This window comes from Indicator indicator, chromosome 10 (genome assembly GCF_027791375.1).
Source record: "Indicator indicator isolate 239-I01 chromosome 10, UM_Iind_1.1, whole genome shotgun sequence".
NCBI lineage: Eukaryota > Metazoa > Chordata > Aves > Piciformes > Indicatoridae > Indicator > Indicator indicator.
The window spans coordinates 1,966,147-1,992,059 of record NC_072019.1 but is presented as its reverse complement, the minus strand read 5'-3'; the positions used below and the strand labels follow the sequence as shown (position 1 = coordinate 1,992,059).

The 25,913-nt window shown below is 38.2% G+C and overlaps 2 protein-coding genes across 2 annotated transcripts in view; one reads left to right on the top strand and one right to left on the bottom strand.

The window, feature by feature from the left end:
- The window catches only part of CDC73 (cell division cycle 73), a 106,395-nt gene that overhangs the window by 39,003 nt on the left and 41,479 nt on the right, over positions 1 to 25,913 (bottom strand). The window lies entirely within an intron of this gene.
- On the top strand, positions 6,735 to 8,003 carry B3GALT2 (beta-1,3-galactosyltransferase 2). The gene has a single exon (XM_054384099.1). The coding sequence runs from the start codon at positions 6,735 to 6,737 to the stop codon at positions 8,001 to 8,003; it is 1,269 nt and encodes a 422-aa protein (XP_054240074.1).

Below are 25,913 nucleotides of genomic sequence, written 5' to 3'. Positions count from 1 at the left end.
CATGAAAACCAAGACTGGATTAATAGAGAAAATGTTAGTGTACATCAGTGATCTAGCCATGAGGACAGAAATCTGATTAAGTTTCTAGTGAATTATCAGAATGTTTATCTAGAATAGTAAAACACACTGACAGTATTGGGAAGCCTTATTTGCTAGACAGGGATGTACCTACACCAAATCCTACTGATCAGAGATGCCATGTGATAAAGTAATTATATTTCCTCCATCCTTGGGCTAACACCCTCCCCTTAGAAGGAAAAAAAAAAAAAAGTCTGAAGAGCTAGTTATTACAACAAAGTGGACAAACACAGTGACCAACAATGCTGCTCATCTTCTATATTCTGAGCTATGTATTGTCATATTTATATTGCATGGTATATACTGTAATAACTTCAGTTTAGGAGCAGTCATTGAAAGGACTGAAATTTAAAGAACACAAGTTTCATTAGGAGTAGGCAGACTAATTCTGTAATGTAGGTATGTCCTGTAACAGACAAAACACATTTTAGATCCATCAATAATTGAAATCAAGTGCCCCCGATTCTGCAATAACGGATTTCAATCTTTACCAAGGAAGAAAGCCATTAACAACAGCAGAAAGGCAGCTTAACAGCATGTATTTATACATCAGTGTTGCCCAGCTTAATTGACTAACCTAAGATTACAAAAAGCAGCTTTTATAGAGTAAGCATGTGTAAAGCAAGTATCAGCAAAGTAGTATAATTTTTTTTTTCCTCTGGCATGAAGGCACAGAAGATTTTTACTCAGAGAGCCAAATGGGTTAAATAAAGCTTCGCTATTTAAATGCTTGTAATTCCTTTGCCCTGCAGAACAGCTTTTGGAATATGGGAATAAAGGGTCTAGCATTAAACATCCCCTAGAGAATCATAAGTTACAGCATCAGGGAAAAGTGAAAACAATTGGGGAAAAAAAAACCTCAATCATTCATTTAATATCATACAATTTTTATCTATTCACCTATCATTGTGCTGGAACTGAGTGTGTACCATTTATCAAATCGGAGCAAGAGCCTGTGAAGCTTTCTGGCTGCCTTTGGATTTAGTCAAAATGAATGCAAACAATCACGTGGGATTCAGCCAAGCAATGACGTTAAATTCTGCTCTGTCAGAAGACAGCATCTGTCAAAGCCCACATTTAAACTGCTGCCTGCCTGTGCAGCAGCTGAAGAACTACGGAATGGATTTTATAGACCAGAATCCTCGGTTAAAACAGCTCAAAACCATTTCTATTACTGCCTAGCAACAATGAAGGAAGGAGTAGAGGGAAATCCTGTTACTGAAGGCAAGTGAAGCACTACGCGCTAGCACTCCCTGCTAACATTACCATTAGGAATATGGATACTGAGGAGCAGAGAACACAGCACTGCATTGTCCGACAAGGGAAACACCAGATGTAAAGGCTCCAGTGCAGCGGCGGTGAACGCCAGACCGCCCCGAGCCGCACAAACGAGAACTACCATCCTTTTGTTTGAAGGATAAACAAAACCCCCCAAGACAAGGACAACACTTATGAGCAAGGAAGGTAACACAGCAACGAGCAGACAGATGGACAGATTGGATACTGTGAAAAGCAATCGCAGGAAGCAGACTGTTGGGGGATGTGCGCATGTTCAATAGCATCTTTTTTGCTGAAGTGATGGCGTGCCAAAACTATTTTCTGTGGGTATAATCCTCGCACCATAAATGGCCTGACCAAGGAAGGTATGTCAAATCCTTGTGTGTGATGTTCATTTGATTGTCTGTAACCTTTTCAGCCATTACAGATAATGATCGTTCCTAATTTGCAGAGCCCCGAGATAACATGTCTCTGAACAGGGAGAAAGAATTCTAGCAGGTTTTCCTCTCCCACAGCACAATGTCACTACCTTACACTTATTAAATGCATTGCTTACAGTCTGCACTAGGTTGGTGTGACTAGAGAGGAGGGATTAAAGGGATAATGTAGCTACTGTAATGACTGCTTTTAACTGAGGAATTAAAAACTCAAACCCCTCCAATACAGGAAAAAAAAAAAAACAAACAGTTAGAAATCCTCTCAAACTAGGTCAGAATTAATCCTTATCTGAAGTAATCTTAAGGCAATGCTAAAATGTCCATGATGAGACACACTGAGAGAACTGAACCATCAAAACAGACCACACAGTCAAATTACATTATCTTAAAAGTACCTTCAGACTTTTCACACTTGCTTTTTCCCCTTTAAAACACAAGCAAAATGTCACCAGGCTAACATCAGCCAAGCATAAACTGGGAGCATCCAAAAGATTGGACATGATTTAAACCATCAGCAGTGCAATCAGGCACCACATTTTACAAGTAATATCAGGCTCCCCTGACATCCCAAAAGGAAATCTTCAAATACTATTCACTCAAAATGGTGAGCACGTAACTTATCTCATGCCATCATTACCATTTGTGTTTAATATGAAAACACTGCCTGTTTAACTTGGATTGTAAAATGACATTCCATCTAATTGCCTTTCATTTCTATTTATTGTTGAAATTTAAATACTTCCTCACTAGTGGCAAAACAACAAAACGAACACTTGCAATACAAATTTAAGACCTAAATCTACAGCGATTTAATACACCAGAGAAGGGAAAGGCACATCTGCAGACTCCACCAATAAGCTATAATAAATCTTTAAATGTCAATATAAATGTGTTTTCTTTGCCCAAGGCAATACTAAAACAACTGCAACCGGAAAGACTTCACATACCTAAGGATGCAGCACACAACAGTCACTGGTTTCAGATCAGTTTTCAGACATTTAGAAGGTAAAGTCACTTTCCAGAACTTTGAAAACAAAAAATTCTACCCTCAGGCAATACTCCTGCAGAAGCATGCCTAGCTAGTGGTGTGACTTTCATATCTGGCACTTGAAAACCACATCTCAAGCACTGTTTGGTGTAAAGGATTAATGCACTTTGTAAGCGAAATCAGGCAAATTATGCGAGGCCTAATATGCAACCACTACTGCTGTTTATCAGAATACCAACTCAGGCTGCCTTTTGAACTCTTTCTTCTAATTAAAGAGTTTGCCCACACAGTTAATCAAAATATGAAAATCCAGGACATGTGAATAGGAAGCTGAATGCTTCAATCTGCAAAGCTGTAATTATAGAGCAGAAATGAGAGTGCAAGGAACCAAAACACCAGCATAGCACAGACCACAAATAAAAATTCAAGAGGCATTCACAGTTTATATATATGGCATTTGATAATGCATCACTGACTACATAGTCAAGTGCCAAAACTGAAGCAGAATTATCACAAACCGTATCTTCAAAATGCAGAGCTGCATGCAACAACACTCTTTCAGAGGACAAAGTGATTGTCCAGAGACCTTTGGCTACACTTCGGCTGTTTTACCTACTGCAAATAGTTGGTGCCTGTTCATAAGCCTTTTGTGAAATTAAATTCTAAGTATGTGGGCAAAAGCATTAATGCTCTAATTAAAAATGGAAAGGAAAACAATTATGATACTATCTGATGGTGCTTTTAATATACATTGATAGCTGTTTATATTACTTTTAAACGATACATCCTAGGACATAGTAGTTTGTTGTGGTTTTTTTTAAAAAGAACAACTGCTTACTGCTGTATTTCAAATGCTTAATACCCACTGCAATGTTTTGAAATGTCTTACAACTAAACTGTAAAGAAAGCAAGACACAGTTATTTGGGGTTTTTTTGCATACAATAGTTTTATGAAGCTGAGAAATAGATGTGGGTCCTTCACCTATCCACACAATGCCTTTTTAAAAGGCAGTGACTGAAGATGCTCTAGGAAACTCCTACCTTGAAAATACAAAGGAAATATGTAAGCGAGAAAAACTCTTTAAATTTCTTATGATTCTAGTTCCATCCCTCACTGTAAAACTTATTTTGATGAGCAGAATGTGAGCATGCAGTCAAAAACCCACCCACACACACAAAGGAAAAAGGTTTCAGCCATTACAACTGCCTTCTCTGGGACACTTTCTCAGTGCATCATGGAAAGACAGCACTTGAAAACAGTATCCAGTTTACACAAATATTTACATAACTTAGGAGTCTCACTTTCACCTACTGCCATATGAAAGGAGGTGAACTGAAAATTTAACACAGATCAGTAATGCAGATTTGTTGGTGTATTTGCACCTAATGACTGCAGTTTTAGAAGCAGAACAATTCATTATGGCATAATTAATCCGAATTCTAGCTTGCCACTCCATATTCATATAATTCTGGTCTTGACTTTCTTCCTAAACTATGTCTGCATGCAATGGAACAATAATTAATCAAATATTTCCACTGCTGCCCCCCAAACTGGCATCAAACAATTAGTTTCCCTGAGATCTAGGGTACCGTTTGAAGTGCATTTATGTTTGCTTATGCAGAGCTATTCTTTGCAAATAGCTGAGTCTTCCTTTCAAACTCACTGTACACAGCAGAGAAACTAAAAGTTTATTAGCCTTGAGGGCAGGCTTTTACTTTCTAAGCATGTAAATGCAGGCTCAAGTGGTCACAAGCGTTACACATTGGGGTCTTTCTTACTTTTCTATAAGGACAATGTCTGAGTTAAAGTAGCATAGGAAAAGTAGCGCAGAACTCACGTTAGCTCTAAAGCTGCATACTTTAGCCACACATGTTTAACAGCTGTAGACTGGAAAATCATTTTTCAGAAAGCTACCTCAGCCCCCAGTACATGGCATCAGTCCAAAGCAGTTTAAAAAAAATTAGAAGTCAGAAATGCTTTCATTGAGCTTGTGAGCAAAATTCACGAGCACTGTGTAATAGCACAATGACAGGGAAGAGCTTAATATATCACTAGGCAAATATTTGGGCAGGAGGAGAAGGCAGCCGTGTCGCCCGAGCGGCCCCGCGGGCAGCGGCACAATCCCCGCGCACTGGCGCCTCCTGCTGCAGGCTGCAGACACAGCCTGCCCATGGTGCCAGCGCTGCAGCCAGGCAGCTGCCACACGCTCCTCTGCTTGGTTAGACACAAACTGGCACACAGGAATTAAGCTAAACCCTAATCTACTGAAATAGACCCTCTCCAAATGCAGATTTGACATTCAGTCTGCCCGGTTCACGGAAGGGAAAGTCGCACTCATGCAGTTGAATCTTACATTATTCAACTTCTCTCTCTTCTTGAAGTACTCCCACACAATGTAGAATCCTGTATATTCCCATATAACATCTCACTTAGTTTTTAAGTGCAGGAATTAATACAAATATTGGTTTTGGAAGATAGTGAAGCAATTAATAAATTACACATATTAGAAATAGCATTTTCTACGGACTTCTCTTCAGCTGTCATCCTTTTTCATATACAAAACCCTAGGGCCCAGAAATAAATGAGAGCAAATTGAAAATCACAAACGAATTGCTACTGTGCAGTGAAAGGTTCATTTACAAGATGATGTGATCAGATTTTAATATGCAGCATCATGAAGCTGCCATATTGACTCTGCTCTTGAATATGAAAAAAAAAAAAAAAAAAAAGAGAATTAAGAGAAAATGAAGCACAGACTACTTTGGCACTTTTTCCTGCACTTACAGCTGCTGGTAACACCAGTTGGAATGGCAGTATGATACCGGAAGTATAATAGTTAGACATGCATTTCAAGAGTCAAAAACTCATGCTCATCAGATAGTTTGCCAGAAACTTAGAGCTGTGCAATTTTACTTCAGTTAACGTGAACATTTACCCAAGATCTCTGCCTGCTAAAACCCAACAGCTTCATTTGAACTCAGCTGCATACGAGCCTGGCACAACATCAGAGTGCTCCATTCAATATTTTCTCTCAATGTGGAGTACAAGGTTAAAGGTGCTTGAAAGGTGACTGAAAATGTTATCCTGTGTTACCATCTGAGGGCTGTGCAGTGAGGTTACTGGACCCTGAAAATTAATTTTGACAGGTGCATCTTCTCATTGACTTTCTGAACACAGTTGGGGCCAGTGGAAACACGCCAAGCAGTGTACTGTGACTAACACAACTCTGCCATAATCAACCTTGTGCCGTCTGTCTCACCATCAATACATGACCATTTTGCAAAAAGGGGTTTTAAACTGCAAGCTATCTAGCCTCTGCTTGTCAAATCTATTTTAATTAATGCCAATAAACCTCCCATCTGCTATCAAGGCCTTTTCATTCAGTCCTTCTCAAGCACTTCTACGAAGATTTTACAGTCAGCATACACAAAGCCATTTTCATCTAATTCACGTTTTTTCTGCTATCATGATCAAATTACCTTTTCCTGGTTTTCCTTTTATCTTTGGCACCCAGGGTATTCGTCAAAACATTTACCATGAAAAAAAAAACCCAACCAAAAACCCCACTACCAACATTTAAAAAAGTTAAAAATTAAAAAAAAATAAAATCAAGGTAACTTTAATCAAAACCAAGGTTGTCTTTTAGTACAAATCAAGACTTGTTTATACTAACATGAGCTACGTTTGGGTTGGTTTTCTTCATTAATTTTTTTTCAGATTATTCAGTTTTGTGTTCATAGCTAGATTCTTGCCATACCTTTTTATAAATGTGTAAAAACTAAAGATTTCTGATTTTCTTTTTTCAAAATTTTTCAGCATGAGCCATTTGCAGACAATTACTCAGCACGAACAAAAGAAATGAGTACCAAAGAATAGCAGTGGATTCAAAAACGATCAGAGAAGCATTTTGTTTGGCCATTTGTCTCATATCCCATCATTGGATTCTTACAACATGCTTCAGTGGAGAAGACGACACTGCTGCTTTGGAAAGATGACCTGGAATACCAAAAGGTCTCTGTTTCGCACCCATCTCATTGGCCTGATCTCACTGGTGTTTCTTTTTGCTGTGTTTCTCTTCTTTAACCATCACGACTGGCTGCCAGGCAGGGTTGGATTCAAAGAAAATCCCATGGCTTACACTATACGAGGATTTAGATCTACAAAAAGTGAGGCAAACCACAGCTCTCTAAGGAACGTGTGGAAGGATGCCGTACCTCAGACACTCAGGCCTCAAACAGTCACCAACTCCAACAACACGGATCTGTCACTGCAAGGAGTAACTGGTTTGGAAAATACCCTCAGTGCAAATGGAAGTATTTACAATGAGAAAGGTACTGGGCATTCGACTTTGTATCATTTCAAATACATCATCAACGAGCCTGAGAAGTGCCAGGAGAAGACCCCTTTTCTAATACTGCTCATAGCAGCAGAGCCAGGCCAGGTGGAAGCTAGACAAGCTATTCGACAGACCTGGGGCAACGAAAGCCTGACACCTGGCATCCAAATTGTTCGTATTTTTTTGCTGGGATTAAGCACCAAGACAAATGGATATCTCCAGCGTACCATACTAGAGGAAAGTAGACAATACCACGACATCATTCAACAAGAATACTTAGACACCTATTATAATTTAACCATTAAAACTCTCATGGGAATGAACTGGGTTGCATCTTACTGTCCACATGTTCCTTATGTTATGAAAACTGACAGTGATATGTTTGTCAATACTGAATATTTAATACACAAGCTTCTGAAACCAGAACTTCCTCCGAGGCGCAAATATTTTACAGGTTATTTAATGAGAGGTTATGCACCTAATAGGAACAAGGATAGTAAGTGGTATATGCCACCTGATTTGTATCCAAGTGAACGTTATCCTGTATTTTGTTCTGGAACTGGTTACGTTTTTTCTGGTGACTTAGCAGAAAAAATCTTTAAAGTCTCTTTAAGCATCAGACGTTTGCATTTAGAGGACGTATATGTGGGGATTTGTCTCGCCAAGCTGCGAATTGACCCTATGCCTCCACCCAACGAGTTTGTCTTCAATCACTGGCGAGTTTCTTACTCCAGCTGTAAATATAGTCACCTAATTACCTCCCATCAGTTCCAACCTAGTGAACTGATCAAATACTGGAACCACTTACAACAGAATAAGCACAATGCCTGTGCCAACGCAGCGAAAGAAAAAGCAGGCAGGTATCGCCACCGTAAGCTGCACTAGAAGGACGATGCTGCCTCTGGCAAAAGTACCCCCTGTGCAATTTGTAAATAACCGCTGAGCGCATGTACAGTCACGACGGAGGAGCTCCATGGGACAGCCTTCAGGTGATCCCCATCACATAGTGGAGTCTGGAAATTATTTTTTTAAGTTAAAAGAAATACGGCTCTTGATAACACTATCAAACTATAACCCAAAGGGATTACCCAGCAAATTTGCGGGAAATAAAAGATGGTATATAAGGATTTTTTTTTTCTGTGTTAATGTGCAATAAGAAGCATGCACACTTTGGTGGTACAATTGCTGATTTATGTGCCAATAAAATATGATTGAGCATATTTTCCACACTAAAATTTTATTTTTAAAAGCTGCATTAATAGTTCCAGTTCTCTACAATGGAATGATTTCTTGTTATCTAGAATTGCTCTCAAATTAAAAGCTAAGGAAATGTACAAAGGGCAGATCAGTTTTCCCTTCAAATACCACAGGAAAATTTTTATACGTTCCTTTAATGCACAATGCATTTAGCAACATCACATTTACAATTTAGTAAGACACTACCAACAAACTTGAAACAGTTACTAAGAAAGTACACTCTTAAAGTAGGTCCAGTTTGGGGAAGGTTGCTTGTTCTGTATTTATATATCCCTCCTTCTGTTATTAAGAAGGATATACAAAAATCAAAGTTCAGAAGACTGCCGCTTTGTACATCCCCTTCAGAAATGAAGGTGTTCTAGATTCAGCTGTAGATTCTCCTCAAAAGAGCTGACTAAAAGTTACTTCCTCTAGAAATCACAGGGCTCCTAAACACAGAGCTCCCTAAAAGTCAGTGCCAAGTAACATTTACCTTGGCAACTTCATGCAAATTCTTTGAGTCTCCTATTAATTTCCTTACATAACTTAAGGTAACCCAAAGGCTGATCAGAAATGAAAGACACAACTTTAAGTCTTTTCACTATGGTTTCAAAAATGCTCCTTTTTGGGGAAAGTGGGAGAAAAGCAATCAAATCTTTTCTGATTTGGCTCTTTTCTGCCGGCTATAAAGAAGGACCAGTGAAGTGGAAATAGGTCTGTTAGGGAAGTCACACACACACCTTATTTTATAAGTGGGGAAGTCTACATCATAAGGTAGAGAGTTACAGGTAGAAATATAGGCAAGAATAAAATTTAAGTGACTTTAAAAATTAAAGGCACAATACATATCACTGAACACAAATTATGAGAAGCAGGTTAAATCTATTTACAGCTTTCCAGTTTTCTAACAAGCAGAACTTTTCAAGCTTATTTTCCAACAGAGTTACAGCAGAGTTGTATCAAATTCAGGTTATCACTGTTTGTCACAGTGTCAGGGTAAGCCATACCCACACCTCTGATTTAGCAGCAGCTGATGGAACTGTGATCAGTTTTCTGTTTGACTGGGACTTTTTAATTGGATAAAATACAAGTATTTGATGTACTTTTATTATTTAATAAAATTGATTATATTTATGGTCTTCAGACTACACTTTTTGTGGGAAAGAGGTTCAGGAAGAAAGAAAGTTCTAGCTTGAGCATTATTTGAGTTTTCTAGTGTTCCCTTATTCTTCAAGCCTAGTTTTCATACCACACACAATACAGAGATCACTGCAGTTTTTTTCATTTGTAATGAAAAGACAAAAATCATATTACTGAGCACTCTCAGCCACCCTAAAGCTCTCTATGCAGGAACTTACACACATGAATGGACTGTCTGGGCTAGTCCCCTGAAGAAATTTTAGGAGCTCCTATTCCATATGTGTATGGGAACTTGCTCTTCACCATTTTTGTGGTGATCCTCCACCACATTTTGCCATCTGCTGTATTTGAGGTGTGATAAATATACTCATTTGTGCATTTCCACTATACCTCAAATTGCAGAAATGTCCATTTCTGGGGAAAGCAAACGTGTGTAAAAATAGTAACTTTCTGCAGGAGGGATTTCTCCAACTAGATGGAAAGTGCATCTCCTTAGTTTATGTGACGGCTACTGGCGTTCACGTGACACGGAGATGCAAGCTGCATTAGAAAGTCTTTGGGAGTGCTCTTTCAACACCCATTTGTAGTTTTCTTCACACTCAGTCTGGCCTGCTTCCTTCCAGCTAATGCAGGCCACAGTCAACAGCCCATCTGAAAGCCACAGGGCTTAAGTTAATTATATGCAAGCTTTACACAATAGTGCAAGTTTTAGACAACCAGAGTGAGTGTTGAAAGCCAGCCACTACTCGAGAGTATTCAGTTCTGGAAGATGTACAATCCCCTAAGTGGCCTCTCCCTGAGTAATGCTGGCCAAAAACACAGCCCACCCTCTTGGAGAGGACTGCTCCCTGCCTTCAGCACTTGCGAGATAGTCTATAATGTACTCTACTTGGATTTTACCAACTCTGGCAAGTTCAAAATGCAGTTACCCGCTTCTGGGTATAGTCCAAGAGGTTAATAACTAAACCTTAAATAGTTTGGCACTCGAATCATAAAGTTTGGCAGCCAAACAACCTCTCGGGTACTCCACTTTGGAGCTCATGCACGATGCCAATCTGCCCAAGCTTGGCGGAATTATGGTACAATGCCTACAAGTTCAGTATATCAAACTTCTTGCTAGCTGAAATACTAGTGAGGAGTGTAAGATGTTAAATAAAAAGCTATTTGTAATGCCCTTTTAAGGGTTCAACACAACTTTTAAAAATTTCTATTAATGTTTGGGTATAAGTTGACACTACGCTATAAATATATTTGAATCATTATCAAAGCAGCCAAAGGCTGCTTAAATCATTTGTATCCAAGTACTGTTTTCTTGCACAGTTTGTTACAAAGCTTTCAGAAGCAGGAGGGACAGCTTGTATAATGAAATATGCAATTACAGAATTAAAGATCTACATTCCATTCTCTGAATGTTTTTACTGTTTTCTAGCTTGTGTTTAAGCTATTTGCTCACTCTACTAGAATATAGAATCAGTTCGTATTAAAAATAGTGCAATAATTATTTATATGATTCAAATCTTTGGCAAGTTCTTTCATTTCTTTCCCCATAAAGCAAGACAAAAAAATGGATTTCCATTAGTGATATGATACAAGCTTGTATCTAATAGCCTAATGTCTTTGCAATGCAGTGAAATAAAAGATATAATTAGTTGACTCACTGAGGTATAGAACTTTGTTTAATATTTGCTTTAATTGTTTTTACTTATCTGTGTGTTTGCTTCAGGTTGAAAACAAATAAAAAATAAGAATTAGAATGACTCAAACTTATTACAGGAAAAAAAAAAAACAAACACAAACACACTTAGGAAAGTGGACCATGGTAACAAAAATCAGAAATTTTAATTCCCTATTTTTTCAGCTTTCAACTAAATACATATTTATACATTGACACTACATGACCAAAACAAAGTCCAACAAAAAATTGTTATTCACCAACAACAGAACTCCTCCTTTCACATCTCCAATTAAATTAGTGATGTGAGTAATTTGCAAATCACACATCAATAGATGTATGCAATGTACAACTTAAAAGAAGATGCCAGTGTAGAAGCTAATACTTCTTACCTTTGCACTATTAACAAGAGCAGGATTGTAACTGATTTGCAAAAGCATCCAAAGTTGCTTAGACTCATTTTTCCCAATTTTACAGCTCGTTTTTCAGTTCCCATTTTACGCTGTCAGATAACACAAATAAATACTGGACAGTTACTTAATTACACTTTGATAACCGCACCTATTACATTTTCAAGAGCATTACCATCCTTTTCATTTCAGAATGTTCTTCCAAAACACCACACCATTAAGGTGGTGTGCAGTCTCACCCTCACCGACCAGAAAAAATCCTGAGTGCAAATCATACCTAACAGATGTGGAATTTGTTTTATTACTACAGATTATACCTCTAGCCTATCCAGTCCCTTCTCCAGCTCCACTTTGCAAGACCTAGCTGCCCTGGGAAGGGAGCACAGAGAGGGGAAGGAGGGAGGCAGGGAAGCTGCAGTGCCAGCTATCCAATGTTGCACTGTGAAAATGTAGGTCAGAAAGAAGAGAACATTGTCTTTGCTTTGTACCCATGGCAAGAGTGAAGTCAAAGGCTTTCTGGAGTGGGAGGCTAGGGGAGGGTGGCTGTGGAGAACAACTTCTTACAGCAGGTCAGTTAAAAGAAAAGCTTGTGAATATCGGAAAACAGAAGTGTGAAATTAATAATGCAGCAGCTGATCAACAGCACATGAGTTAAAGAAATATAGGGCATGCTCAGTGATAAGGGAAAGCATTAAAAGTGAGGCCAGTTAGAAAGCAGGATGTGAATTTCTAGTGGTAAGTGCACTTTTCCCCTTTCAGAGAAAATACCAATCTGAGGTAAAATCCATTCTTCTAACAGCATTTTTTAGTTTGTGATTGCAGTGCATGCTTTTTACTATGCCCTGAACCAAAGTAAATACAAGACATGGAATGATGGCATGAATAACAAGTCGGTAACTCCAGAGTATTTTACACACAGGACTGTTGACACACAGTCAAAGGAAAAGCAAAGCAAACTGGATCGCTTGTACCTCAGATTCACATTTCAGTTTCAAATAAAGAGTTAATTCCAGTCTTCATTTGTCCCTGTTTAACTCAAAAGAAATCTAGCCTGCTAAAATATGCTACCTTCCTTTTACAGTTAAATGATGGCAAAGGAATTCAGCTGAATATGGGCTATGGATGAAAGCTACCACACTGCCGTTCTGATATTGCCATGGCAACAGATACAAGAGCTCTCTTAAACAGTGAAATCTGACAGTTTTCAGTGCTAACACTAACTGGATGATAGTAATGATACATTTTGGTTCATGAGCTAACTGCTGTATAACTCAAATCACAGGGTACAAACCACTCCCTTTGCTTTTCTCAAGTCTGTGTTTGTGGTCAAAACTTTCTGACAGAGAGAATAACCTTGAATTACTACTCAAAAAGAAAAAAAGATTCCCTCCAGCACAGGGAGTACTCAGGGCTTAAAGCTTTATGTACTCTCAAAGGTTTCCATTTGAATGCTTAAGTTGGTGCACAGGGTGGAGAATTCAAGACTGCTAAAATCTTTGACAGGACTTTTCTCAAAGGGCTTTTATTTGCCTGGGAAAGCTTGAGAGAAGAATACTCTAAGAAGAGTGAATTAATTCTGCTGTCTTCCAGGTATCATTTGCAGAGAGGAGGAGGAAATAAGTGTTCTTCTACAGTCTTTATCAGTTTGTAGCCAATATACCTTTTTTAAAACAGAAAAGACTGCAAGCTACTTTACCTCCCCAGAGGCCAAGGTATACTGACAAATACACAAGTCTGCCTCTGAGGACAAGTGCATCAGAATAAGAGCATCATTTTCCTTTTAGCCCATTTAGCTTTATCTAGTATTAACTGACACTTCAACTGTTTAATATGAACATTAGATGAACCACTCGCTCAGGTGCTCAATGTAGGCATAATGGAGAAGTCTCTCTTTACCTCATTAGAAAGTGAACTGTGTGAAACACTTCCCCTGTTAACATTTTAAGGGTGCCAGCTTTGATATTGTCTTGCAACTAATTCAACTGAAAAAGATGAAGAAACTGAGAACAGTGTGAAATCCCTACAAATTTAATATTTCCTAAGTTGACAAAAATCAGACTGGGGGAGATAGCCATGCTTGCAAGGAAGTAAGAGGTTAATATCTTCTCAACTTTTAAAAGTCCTCAAAAAGTTCACTATTGCCAGTTCTTTCCCTTTAAAGATTAAACATTTATGCCATCATTAAAACAACAAATCTCCCTTTGCTCTTGAAAAACCTGAATCCCACCAGATCTCTTCTTCTGGAAAGGAGAACTGCTCCCATGTCTCAGTAAGCTCAGTTTAAAAACAAGAAAAAAATGCCAGAAGAAGTCCTTTGTTAATAAAATACCAAACAGGTCACTAAGGAAAACAAAAACCTTGTTCAGTGCCTTTACTAATTATTTAACATATCCTGCATTTATTCAAGCTGAGATCTTTGAGAATAAGAGAGACATTCTAAGTTTCATTCATAATCTCTATGTCACTATCATCACTCCCCAAAGAAGCAAGAATATACTACAAAAAAAAAAAAAAAGCAAAACCCATGGCATAATTTAAGTCTGTTAAGCCATAACATATAGGCTGATGCAAGATAACAAAACAAAAATGAAACACTGGAAAACACCATCTGTGACTCAGTTAAAAATTTAGTACTGCCATTTAATGCAAATGCCAGTCTTTTTATAGGCACTCCTCCAAAGCCCACCTAGGCATTGATTTTTGTAGACATAAAAATTCAACTCAATTATCTGGCCTTCTGAATCAAGAAAATAACCAATTTCCCGTTGTATTATCTTTGACTAATTCAAAGTATTGTACTTTATTGATTGTTTTTTAACACAGAAGAAGGTAACGTTTTTATGTCCAAATAAATTAAGGAAACAAGATTACAATACAGAGATACTCTTGACGTTACTTAAGACTCTAAAATAAAAGTAAATATCATAGACATACCTGAGGGGACAACTAACACATCTGTTCCTCAAAAAGCAAATTACAAAGCGTATGCTGTAAGCACACTGTGGCATACCAAAGCAGAAGAAGAAAAAACAACCACCACCAAAAATAGCAACGAAAAAACAACAACTAAACAACCAACCTGAACAACAATAAAAAAATAAACCAGAAAAAACAAACCCACATTGTTCGTATATACATGTACCTTCCAGAGAGAAACTCCTTTCAATAATCACAGGATCACAGTACATTAGAGGTTGGAAGGGACCTCAAGAGATGATCAAATGCAAGCCCCCTGCCAAAGCAGGATCACCCAGGGCAGTCTGCACAGGAATGCATCCAGCTGGGTTTTGAATGTGTCCAAAGGAGGAGATTCCACAACCTGCCTGGGCAGCTTGTTCCAGGGCTCTGTCACCCTCACTGTAAAGACGTTTCTCCTCATGTTGAGGTGAAACTTTCTACGTTCCACTTGGTATCCATTGTTCCTCATTAGTGAAAAGAGATTGGACCCCTCCACTTGACACCCACCTCACAGACATTTATAGACATTGATAAGATCTCCTCTGGGTCTTCTCAAGACTAAACAGCCCCAAGTCTCTCAGTCTCTCTTCATAGGGGAGGTGCTCATAAACAGCTCAGACTCAGAAAACACAGGACAATGTTGTAAAAATTTAAAGCTGTTAAAGCCTTGGGGGAGGGGAAATCTTCCAAAGAACCAAGCAAAACAATCTGAGCTGCTCTGCCTCTGGAATCTTCCTAATAATTCTCTGACTTCTGTTCATACTAAGAAAATGTTGGTAATATTTTAAGTTCAACTAGTAGTGTTTTGCCTCATCATTTTATTTACACATGAAACTGTCATGAAAAAATTAATCTTTCAGATCTGAAATTATTTTTAGAAGCTGATGTAGCAGATCACCTCTATTTGAGATGATTTATCTATTTTGGAAGTTCACTATGCTGCTTTAAAAATCTTTTTCTGGAGTTCTCAAAACGGTAAAAAAAGAACTGTGGAAGAGTAACAGATAATTCCTAATCTTTTTACCAAAATGATATAATCTATTCAGATTTAAAACCCACAGTTACTACTTCATACTATGGAGCTATGAATTAGTCCCTTCTAAAAAAGTAGGAAAGTTTGCTTGCTACAGCTGAGAAATGGATGCTGCAAACAAGATACCCAACTTCAACTAAAGTTAATAAAAGAATAACAACCATCTGCCAATAATTTGAGGTCTTTGAGTTAAATATACTGCTGCATTTAAAAAAAAAAAAAATTCTCTGGGTTCCTCAACCATTTTTTCATGTTTTTCCCCTTCCACTATTTCCTCATTTTCTCCTAGTAGAAGCTAAACAGCTCAAATGATTTATTGTCTAAATTTCATGCTAGGAGAGCGGAATGGAAAAACTGAAGTACACAATTACATTTCTTCCCTACCCCTGCTCCTGTTCATCAAAAAAAACTTCACACCCTTGAACACACACTTCAACTAACATCTTCTGCACATGTTCCATACTTTGAGCCTTTTTGAGAAACACTGCTTTTGTTGCAAGCAAGACTCCTTATGGCAACCTGTCAAACACTAATATTCTACCTCTTCAACTTTTGTAACAGAAAAATATCTATGAATATTGTATTAAAATGGAACAGAGGGGTTTTTACCCCCATTTCTTATCACAATATTCTCTTGGACTTGTGAATTTTAGCACCTGAAGTACTAATTAGTACTTTGATTTATTACACCTTGACTTACAGAGCAGAAGAATCCTAGAACACTCCTGACAAAACTAGTCATCATGAGCATTAAATGCTTTTTCTTTTCCTCTCAGCACCCTTGTACACTTGAATTGCAGAAAGCACTGCATGCTGTAGCATTCTAGCTAGTATATAGCAAAGTGTTTATACAACATTTTAAAAGTGCTGAAAAAAAATGACTGGTACAGTTATTTAAGCATATACAACAACTATGATCCAGTTTCAAGTTAAAACAAATTGCAGAGCTGGATGGTGCTTGTGCTCTGAAAAGCATGGACTGAAGGTTGAGCCGCTGGCATCACACTTTTTTGTATCTAGATGATTTCCACTTTTTTTCTGTGACACTTAAAAGACTTGGGCAAAAATAGCTTCACATATTTGCTGAACATATTTCACACTGGCATTGTCAGTTACTTGAAGGGAAAAATTATCACAATGATGTGTTGTCAGAGGGAAAAAAAAAAAAAAAAAAGACTGCTTCCCACCACCGCCAACTAAAATGTTTGGGATTTCATTGTTTGCAGCAGCCAACAGAAAGACAAGAATCTGTTCATATTTTGGGAAATCAATAAAAATGGAATTAATTTTGTAATAGTCAACAAAGCTTTCTTTTCTTGCTGTCTTTCTTCTCTTTGACAACTGCCTCTTCAAAGCTAACCTTTTTTTCAAGTTCCCAAAAGGTTCTATGGTAACCAACTAGAAGTGAATCCCTTCAAACTAAGGGAAAAACTAAGTATTTTTTCTAAACAAAATCCATAAGAAACTCCCTTTCTACCCAAACACTTCAAGAATATGCTAACGACAAAACATTCTCAGAGAAATTTCAAACCCATCTTGTTCTACACAAGTGAACATAAACATCGCTTTAAGAACTCATTCAGAATAGAGGACATAAAACTGCCTAGCTCTGATAAATACCAAACTACAGGGTTGAATCTTCTATACCACATTTTCAAAGCTTACTAACAAGCTTGAGTTCTTTAGATGTCAGAGAATTTGTCACATACAGCAGACCAACTCTTTCCTTAACCGTGGCATCATATGAGACCAAATCAAAATGACTTGTTTCAATGGTTTGCCAATATAAGAACACAGATGTAAAAAAATGAATAAAATTCCACTAAGTATAAATAATTGTTGATTAGGATATGCTGCTACCAATACCCTCTCCTATTTTAACAGCTGGAGAAAATGGATCTAACAATTCATAGAAATATTTCCTGAATTTCCCCGTATACTGAAAAATATAAGAACAAACCACAGCAATTCACCTGTAAGGATTCAGCTAAAGGTATGCTTTAATCTGAGACTGCACCATCCCCTCCATATATGCAGTATGGGAGTAGAAGTTATCAATAACTTTACTGTGCTGCTGCTACCTACATTAAATGAAAAATATCACAAAAACAGGAGAGATACCTTTGTAATTACTTTCCAATATTCTAAACTTTGAGAAATGAGATCCTTCACTCAGCATTATGTAGTACATCTCATTCTATTAAAGACATAAAAAAGATACAAAACCAAGGAAAGCTACAACTTCTGGGGATGTACATAGGCAGGACAAGCACTGAAGAAACTGTAAGAAAAATATTCTGCCCTAAGCAACTTAAATAAGTGAATGAGAGGATGAATTTTAAGTGGTAGGCCTCAACTGATTGGTTTTGGTACCAGGAATGAGAGTTTTTCCTTGTGTAATGACAACTGAAGTGTGAAAGGAGTGACTATGCTCTAAAATAAACAGTCACTCTATTAAACAGCCACAGCAATTTAATTTCCTCTCCCCTTCTCACATTAAAGACCCCAAACGCACTACATAAAACTGAAAGCTAAACCAATTACCCTTGGGTTTGCCAACCAAAGCACAAGCAGAAATTCAAAAGACCTCTGCAACTTTGTTTTAATAGGCACAAAACAATTGCATTATGGGAATTTCAGTACTTCCAAAATTCACAAATGATTTTACTACTGAATTTGCACAGACTCCAGAAGATCTTGAACTGTGCATGCTGGAAGTGCCCAATCTCTACAGGCTAGTTAAGAAATATCAGTATAGTTCCATATAATCTAGCCATCAGTACCTGGACTGAAGGGTAATAGTTCAGTTTTATTGGTAGCTCTGATCGAGATCAAATCTATAATCCTACAGGAGCTTATAATGAACATGCAGACAGCACTAAGACCTCGGCAACAGGAGACGCAGGAAATGCCTGTGACAGTCCAGGGAAGCTGCTCCTGAGCTTAATGGGCTAGCCAACGATCTAAAGGCTTATAAAGATTCAACTAAAGGTGAAAAGTCAGAGCATATTAATTTAAATGCATTCAATTCCCACATGCATTTTCTAATGCTGGAGTAAATTGGCCTTCACTCACTGTAAACTAACGAAATTAAACTACAGCTAACTAAAGCAATTTTATTCCTAAAGACATCACTAGTCAATGGCAGTTTAATGCATTATAACTTATGAATGTTGATGTTGTACACTTTGGTAATTCGCTTTAATTTGCTTGAGTGCCTTGATCTAGATATAGCCTTAAGGAATACTTGTATATTGCCATATTAGATTGTATCATCTAGATTGTGTTAAGGACAAAAGGTTATTTCTGAATGGCAGAACTATGAAGTACTTGCTTTAACAGGAAAAGGGGGATGACAGACTCTTAACTTCCTAATGATTCCTGACCATGCTTAGGTGGCAACAGATTCAACCTGCAAAGACCCAAGATGTTTAATTACAAATAAAAAAAATAAAGATTTTAACCCTTTAAAACAAGTTCTGTATTGAGGAGCTCAGCAACTACAACTGAAGGCTGGGAGGAAGTTGCAGAAGCTCTTCAGGCTCCTCAAGGGTGCTGACTGACTGACTGAGACTGAAAGGCTAACAGGAAATAAAAAAAAGTCACATTTCAGACACAGGGGAGGGTTTATTCCCCCCAAAGCTAAACATAACTGTTTTTCTTAGCATTCCTGTGAGTGCAAAGGCACTTCTACAAATCTTTATTTGCACAAAATCCCTTTTAAATATTTTACAGTGAAAAATCAAAGAATTAGAAAGCAAAATACAATTCAATATAGTATCTAAATTCACTACAGATCAGTGTTTGAGTGAATGAACTGTTAATAAATAAAACCAGAACATATCTTTCTCCTCCCTCCACCACAACAATGTCACAAAGCACAAGAAGGTTAAAAATGACTGGGAGCACAATAAAAAAGCCGCAGTAAACCCAAACATGATACAGAAAGGCATAAATGCCCTTGTGTAATTTAACTAGAAGGAAAACATTTTTCCCCCCATCATATTCAGAATTGCCAGAGAACCTTATTCTACTACTTTCACCCTTGAGACAAGAAAGCATCTGCCCACCCCATCAGTTTTTAATCTTCTTATGAACAGAATTAATTTAGCTTCCTTCTGGGAAATGTGATAGGAGAGGACACTAGCCAAGCCCACTTGAGCCAAAATGAGTCTTTTGTTAAAAACAAAACAAAACACATTTTAAAAGATCATAACATATTGCTCAATACTGTGAGTATTCAGCTATGTCACTTTCATGAAGTATCAATATATATCTCCATATATTTTGATACAGTTTAAATACAGCTTCACTAAAGAAACATCACTTCATTGAAAGTAAGGCAGAAACTCCCTGAAGTTTGCCAAATATTAAATGTCAGGTTCATCAATCACTTTCATTCCACTTAGGAGAGGCAGCAGCAGAAGTTACATTATTTCCTTAAAGGTATGATTCTTACTCATAACTGAGAACTCCCACAAATCTTAGTACACGAGTAACCACTGTTTAAATGTAATATATTTTTCACCTTAACCTGGAGAATGTTGAGTACTTATTACCTTTTACATTCTTTCCCTCTCAGCTCTGTAGAAGGGAATGGTAAAATAATACTTGAAAATATTTTCTGTGTGTTACAGATTTCCCTCTATAAAATGTTCCCTGCATATGTATTATTGTCAAGGTACTAGCTGTTTACAACCATCTAATACTTACGTTCCTAGTTGAAAGGATTTCAATTCACACTGTTTGGTAATACAAGTCAATTACAGGCAGCTTTCCAGAGAACAAAATAAAAGGACATTAACAGTCTTGCTGAGAACTGCCAGGGGAAGGAATACAAGAAACACTGAATATGTGGTTTTGTTGTACAAGAACACGCAGATGAAAGTTATCCTCATTAAATATTTAATGTATCCAAATAAAGGTGAGCAAACTGCCTGATTAGGCTATTCTGTCATTAGTCTCAATGGCAGCTGCAACAAACAAGTAAATACAACCTTCAAAAGCTGATCTACATGTTCAAATTTCACATATGAAATTTGAGCCAACTACAAAACTACCCTGTAAAACCAGGTGTAACATTGCAGCAAGCAGCCCAGAATCCCTTTACATTTTAATTTCTAAGATAGCACTATGATTCATTTACTATGCATCTAATACGTATTTTACTACTTTAATCTGCATTTCACCTGCTGTTCATGTCCAGATATTTTTGGAAGTTTTTGCATTGCTTTATTTTCTAGACCAAATTGTACATGTGAAGCTTGCTATAAAAACAGGTGATTTGAGTTTTTTTTTTTCACCCTAAAATGGATTTTATACACCAGTATGAGGTAGCTGGCATATATTGTGTGTATTATACTATGTTGTATGTATTATTAGCCACAAAATATCTGGCTTAAGGCCTTATAAAGCCCTCTACAACCAAAAGCCTTTTATATTACTTAATAGCCACAGCAAAATACAATTAATCAGGCAGCGTAATTTTTTTTTTTAATGACAACTGGATTCCATTTTATTTCAGTAATACTGCAATCTGTTTGCCTCATTTACACCAACTGCCCCAAAGGTAACTACTAAATAGGACTGATGAGTACCTTGACATGATCGTAGAATCATAGAATTGTCAAGATTGGGAGGGACCTCAAGGATCATCCAGTTCCAACTCCCCTGCCATGGGCAGGGACACCTCACGCTACAGCAGGTTGCTCACAGCAACATCCAGCCTGGCTGCAAAAACCTCCAGGGATGAGGCTTCCACCACCTCCCTGGGCAACCTCTTCCAGTCTCTCACCACCCTCACGGGGAAGAATTTCTTCCTAACATCCAATCTGAATCTAACCACTTCTAGTTTTGTTCCACCACCCCCAGTCCTATCACTACCTGACATCCTAAAAAGTCCCTCCCCTGCTTTCTTGCAGCCCCCTAAGATACTGGAACGCCACAATAAGGTCTCCTGAGAGCCTTCTCTTCTCCAGACTGAACAGCCCCAACTCCTTCAGTCTCTCCTCATAGGAGAGGAGGCTGAGCCCTCTGATCATCCTGGTGGCCCTTCTCTAGACACGTTCCAGCATGTCCAGATCTTTCCTGTAATAGGGGCTCCAGAACTGGACATAGTACTCCAGGTTGGGTCTCACCAGAGTGGAGTAGAAGTGGAGAATCACCTCCCTCAACCTGCTGGCTACACTTCTCTTGATGCAGCCCAGGATACAATTGGCTTTCTGGGCGATGCACTCTCAAGTCTCCTTCTTCCAAAGAAAAAGGAGAGGAGGTTTTTTTTTTCCCTCCTCAGGAAACACACTTGCTAGCAGCCTACTTGAGTTAATATTCCCTCCCTACTTACACAGTATGTTTTAAACCTACTCTCCAATTTCAATAAAACCTGCAGAAAAGTTATTGCCTTTGTCAATTTTTATGACGATTACTAGCGAGGGAAATGAAACCCTCAAATTACTGCTCCCAAGGAGGGAAAGGCAGGCAGTGCTTTTTTGCTTCATCTCCTCAAAATGGTAGCACCGAGCCACTCAAAAGCAAATACCTCTAACTCATGGTCAAGGGAGGGTATGAGGAGCTATCCACTTAGGTGAAAGAGAAACATAAAGAGAAAAAATACAGAACTTTTATTCCCTATGAAGAAACTCAGTAAAAAAACTCTAAATTAAAAGTACCATGAATTTACAGCAACTAGACTGACAGCTAACTACAAGCAATCTTATCACATCTCTACATCACTTTGCATAGTCACACAAAATTTTGCTTTGCACTTGAACTAAATTTTAAAAGCATATCTGTTGCTTGAGCCCAAATCCCACGCATACACCTATATGGAGGTAAAATGCCACCCTGCTTTTAAACTCAAAGAGCCAAAGCAGTGAAATACTTTATTTCTACAAGTATTGCCTCACTCTGCTAAAGCAGCAAACCAAGTAGATAAACTTACTAAAGCTTAGTCCACCAAATGCAATGGTAATGTAAGGTGAAAACATGCTTTGTTAATGTGTCCAGTTCTGGAGCCCCTATTACAAGAAAGATCTGGACGTGCTGGAACGTGTCCAGAGAAGGGCCACCAGGATGAGCAGAGGGCTGGAGCACCTCTCTTATGAGGTGCAGGCTGAGACAGTTGGGGTTATTCAGTTTGGAGAAGAGAAGGCTCCAAAGGGATCTTTCTTATTGTGGCCTTCCCGTATCTGAAGGAGGCCTACAGAAAAGCAGGGGAGGGACTTCTTAGGATGTCAGGTAGTGACAGGACTGGGGGGAATGGATCCAAGCTAGAGGAGGGGAGATTTAGATTAGACATTAGGAAGAAGTTCTATATCTTTGCTAATCAAAAAATGTATTTGTTAAAAACCACAATTCTTCTCAGTTACTTATTAATGATACATTCTCTCAATTTACAAACTGCTTTGGATAAATTAGAAATTTTAAGTACTTTGGCTATTAGAAATAGTAAGTATTGAAGATTAATATAGTACCAAACAAATATCTGAGACCCACTTCCACATTGAGAAGAAAATTGAAATGCTTTATCCTAAAGAAATTCACATACCATACATTTAACTCTCAAAGATTGTTTTTTTTTAACCAGTTCGGTATCTTCAGTGTTAACTCTCAAGTCCTATATATAGATGAGGTATGAGGCTCCCGTGCTTAGCTGAGCAGCGCCTTGAAGAGAGTTTTAGATGGATAAAGACCAAAGAAGCACCCTTCCAGCAGCAGTGATGCAAGTAGTTTCCACAATAGCATACTGCTCACTGAAAACATAAATAGAGCTCCAGATGGCAGCTCAGCAGATTGCAATCACAGGTATATCCCGGAAGGTACGATCAGTATTGCCTAAATGCCAGTTGAGTGAGCCATAACTAATGCTGAGTTCATTATACAGTCTTTACAGTCATTTACCTAATGAGAAAGCCTGTGCTGAAACAGACTATGCAGGAGCACAAGCAGCAAACCTGAGTAAACCAGGACTTTGTCTATAGATTGGCCTAGTGATAAATAGAAACATTCTTTAAGATCCTGAAAGCAAGGAGGCAGCTTAAAGAACAGTTTGTGGCTACATAAAAGACACAGGGAGACTAACTCCTGGATTTAGATGCAACAATAAAAATCACAGAGACCAAAATATAGGCACTCTTAATCAACTACCTTCTTCAATGGTGCCTGAAGAAATTGCCTTAAGGGCTTAAAAGTATCACCTCTTTTGCTATTGTAACCTCCTCACTAGTATGTGGCATTATGTTTAAATAGTGCTGACGGACATCACTTCTAATCCACCCCTTCAGAAGACTGAGAACCAGGGTTCTTACCTTAGCATTTCATTAATATCTGCCTCCAAAGATCTGTTTCAAATCTGAGCTCTGCAGACTTCTGTGCTATACTATCTTTGCCTTGCATATTCTGATGCAGGAAGCCCAGAATACCTGTCTATAATATGCTCTAGTAATAACTGTAGACCTGTGATGTAAGTGCCATACTGAGGCACCCACTGGTTGGATTCAAACACTAACAGCCACATACTGAAAGAGTTCAATATAAGGAAAAAAAACCATCCCAGAACAAACCCACAAGTACAAGAAGGAAAATGCTCATAAAGGAGAATTTATTCTAGGTGAACAAAGCAGTAGTAAGAAACATGATTGAGATGTACTTGAGACTGAAGTCTGAGGCATGTTTCTCTGGATGTTGCTAGAGTAACAATCCAACTATCCTACTTTCCTATTAGACTGTGATGCTAAGTCACATATAAGCAAGTCCTCAAAGCAGAAACCACAAATAATGAGTCTTATCTTACTCCACTAAGAACAAATAATCAAGTAGTAAAGTGTCACATGGCTTAATGAGACCAGAAAAGGAAATCTTTACTCATTCATCTCCGATTAGTTATATAAATGTCTCAGTTACAGTATCATTAATTGCAAAGTGTGCTACAGACTTCCAAATCTTTGTTAAAACTCTTACTCAAACACAGTGGGATGGCTACCCAGGTGATTATTTTAGCAAACATGGATAATCTTACAGAAAGAGAAAGGGGTGTTGAAGTGAACTACTTGGGCTCCAACTTGTCACATGCTCATTTCTACTGGGTCCATAAGACATTTAAAACCACCTTCAGTAGTTATGTAGTATTATAATTTATTCACAGTAGCTAAGCTGTTCTTTCCTCATTTGCAGAGCTTTCAAGAGAGCTTGAAGATGCAACTGCTACATATTCTGTAAATGTCTGGAGATAATTTGTAGAGGGAAATACATGTTGACAACGTTGTTCAGCACATGAGTGTGAAGCATGTGATTTTTATATCTTACCCTAAAAATCAAACATCTGTAGCTCAAGTTCAGCTGGTCCTACTGAGTGATGCCCTGTAAAAGTTTCAGTAATAGACATTGCATATCAACCTTAACACCTTAGAAACACAAATGAATTGAAGCAGCTGCATAGGATTCAAGCAGAAAGAATACAAGAACACAAATGGGGCTTCCTAGACACTGTTATTTGTGGCCATGTTTCCAAATGAGCATCTCCTGAGCCACCCATAAGGATTCGAGTCCTTGCACAGTCTACATGGCAGATGAGTTTCTCAAGAGATGCTCACAGGGCTGCCAAATAAACTCTCATAAGTCACCTTTACATCAAGACAGTAGTAACAAGTCAACTTAAAATTCTTAACAAGAATTTCTGAGACTCTCAAGCTTTAAGTAAAGCTTCCCGGATAGCGAAAGCTCCACTTTAATGTATACTCAGAAATACTTTGGATTCTCATACTTGGCACTCCTCCTTTTAAATGGCTCCAGGACCTGACAGGCATGCCCACAAGCACACTTAGCACACTGACACCACCACGCTTTACACAGAGCAGTGAATTCAGCCACATTCGTTCAGTGACAAACTACATGGCTCCCAGTCTTGCTCCCTCTTTTGTTCAGCAGCGTCCTAGGCAACAAAGCAATGCCTAACTTCCAGACGCGTGACTGCTTACACAACAGCCACTTTTCTTGAATTTGCAGTTCTTAGACTCCAAATAAAATACAATCCATTATGAGGAACAAGACAGGCAGATCCATTGTATTGCAGTGCAATGGCAAGATATCTTGGCACAGATGTATGTAACCTACAACCACTGAGGAAACGACCGCAGCGTTGTTCAGCCAAACGCAGTTTGTTGAAAGCAGCATTTGTGTGTCATTTCCCTTAGTCTCTATCAGTTTGACTATTTACACCAAAACTCTTTAAGGGAGAGTAATCTATTTAATGTTTGAAACACAACTGATTGTGGTGGCAATGAAATGCCAGCCACTGAAACTGTTGTGTGGACCTTAAGTATAAAATGCAGTAATCAAAGAATCACAGA

What these genes read in the sequence shown, in the direction of transcription:
- B3GALT2 (XM_054384099.1), top strand. Translation starts at nt 6,735, where the DNA reads ATGCTTCAGTGGAGAAGACGACACTGCTGCTTTGGAAAGATGACCTGG.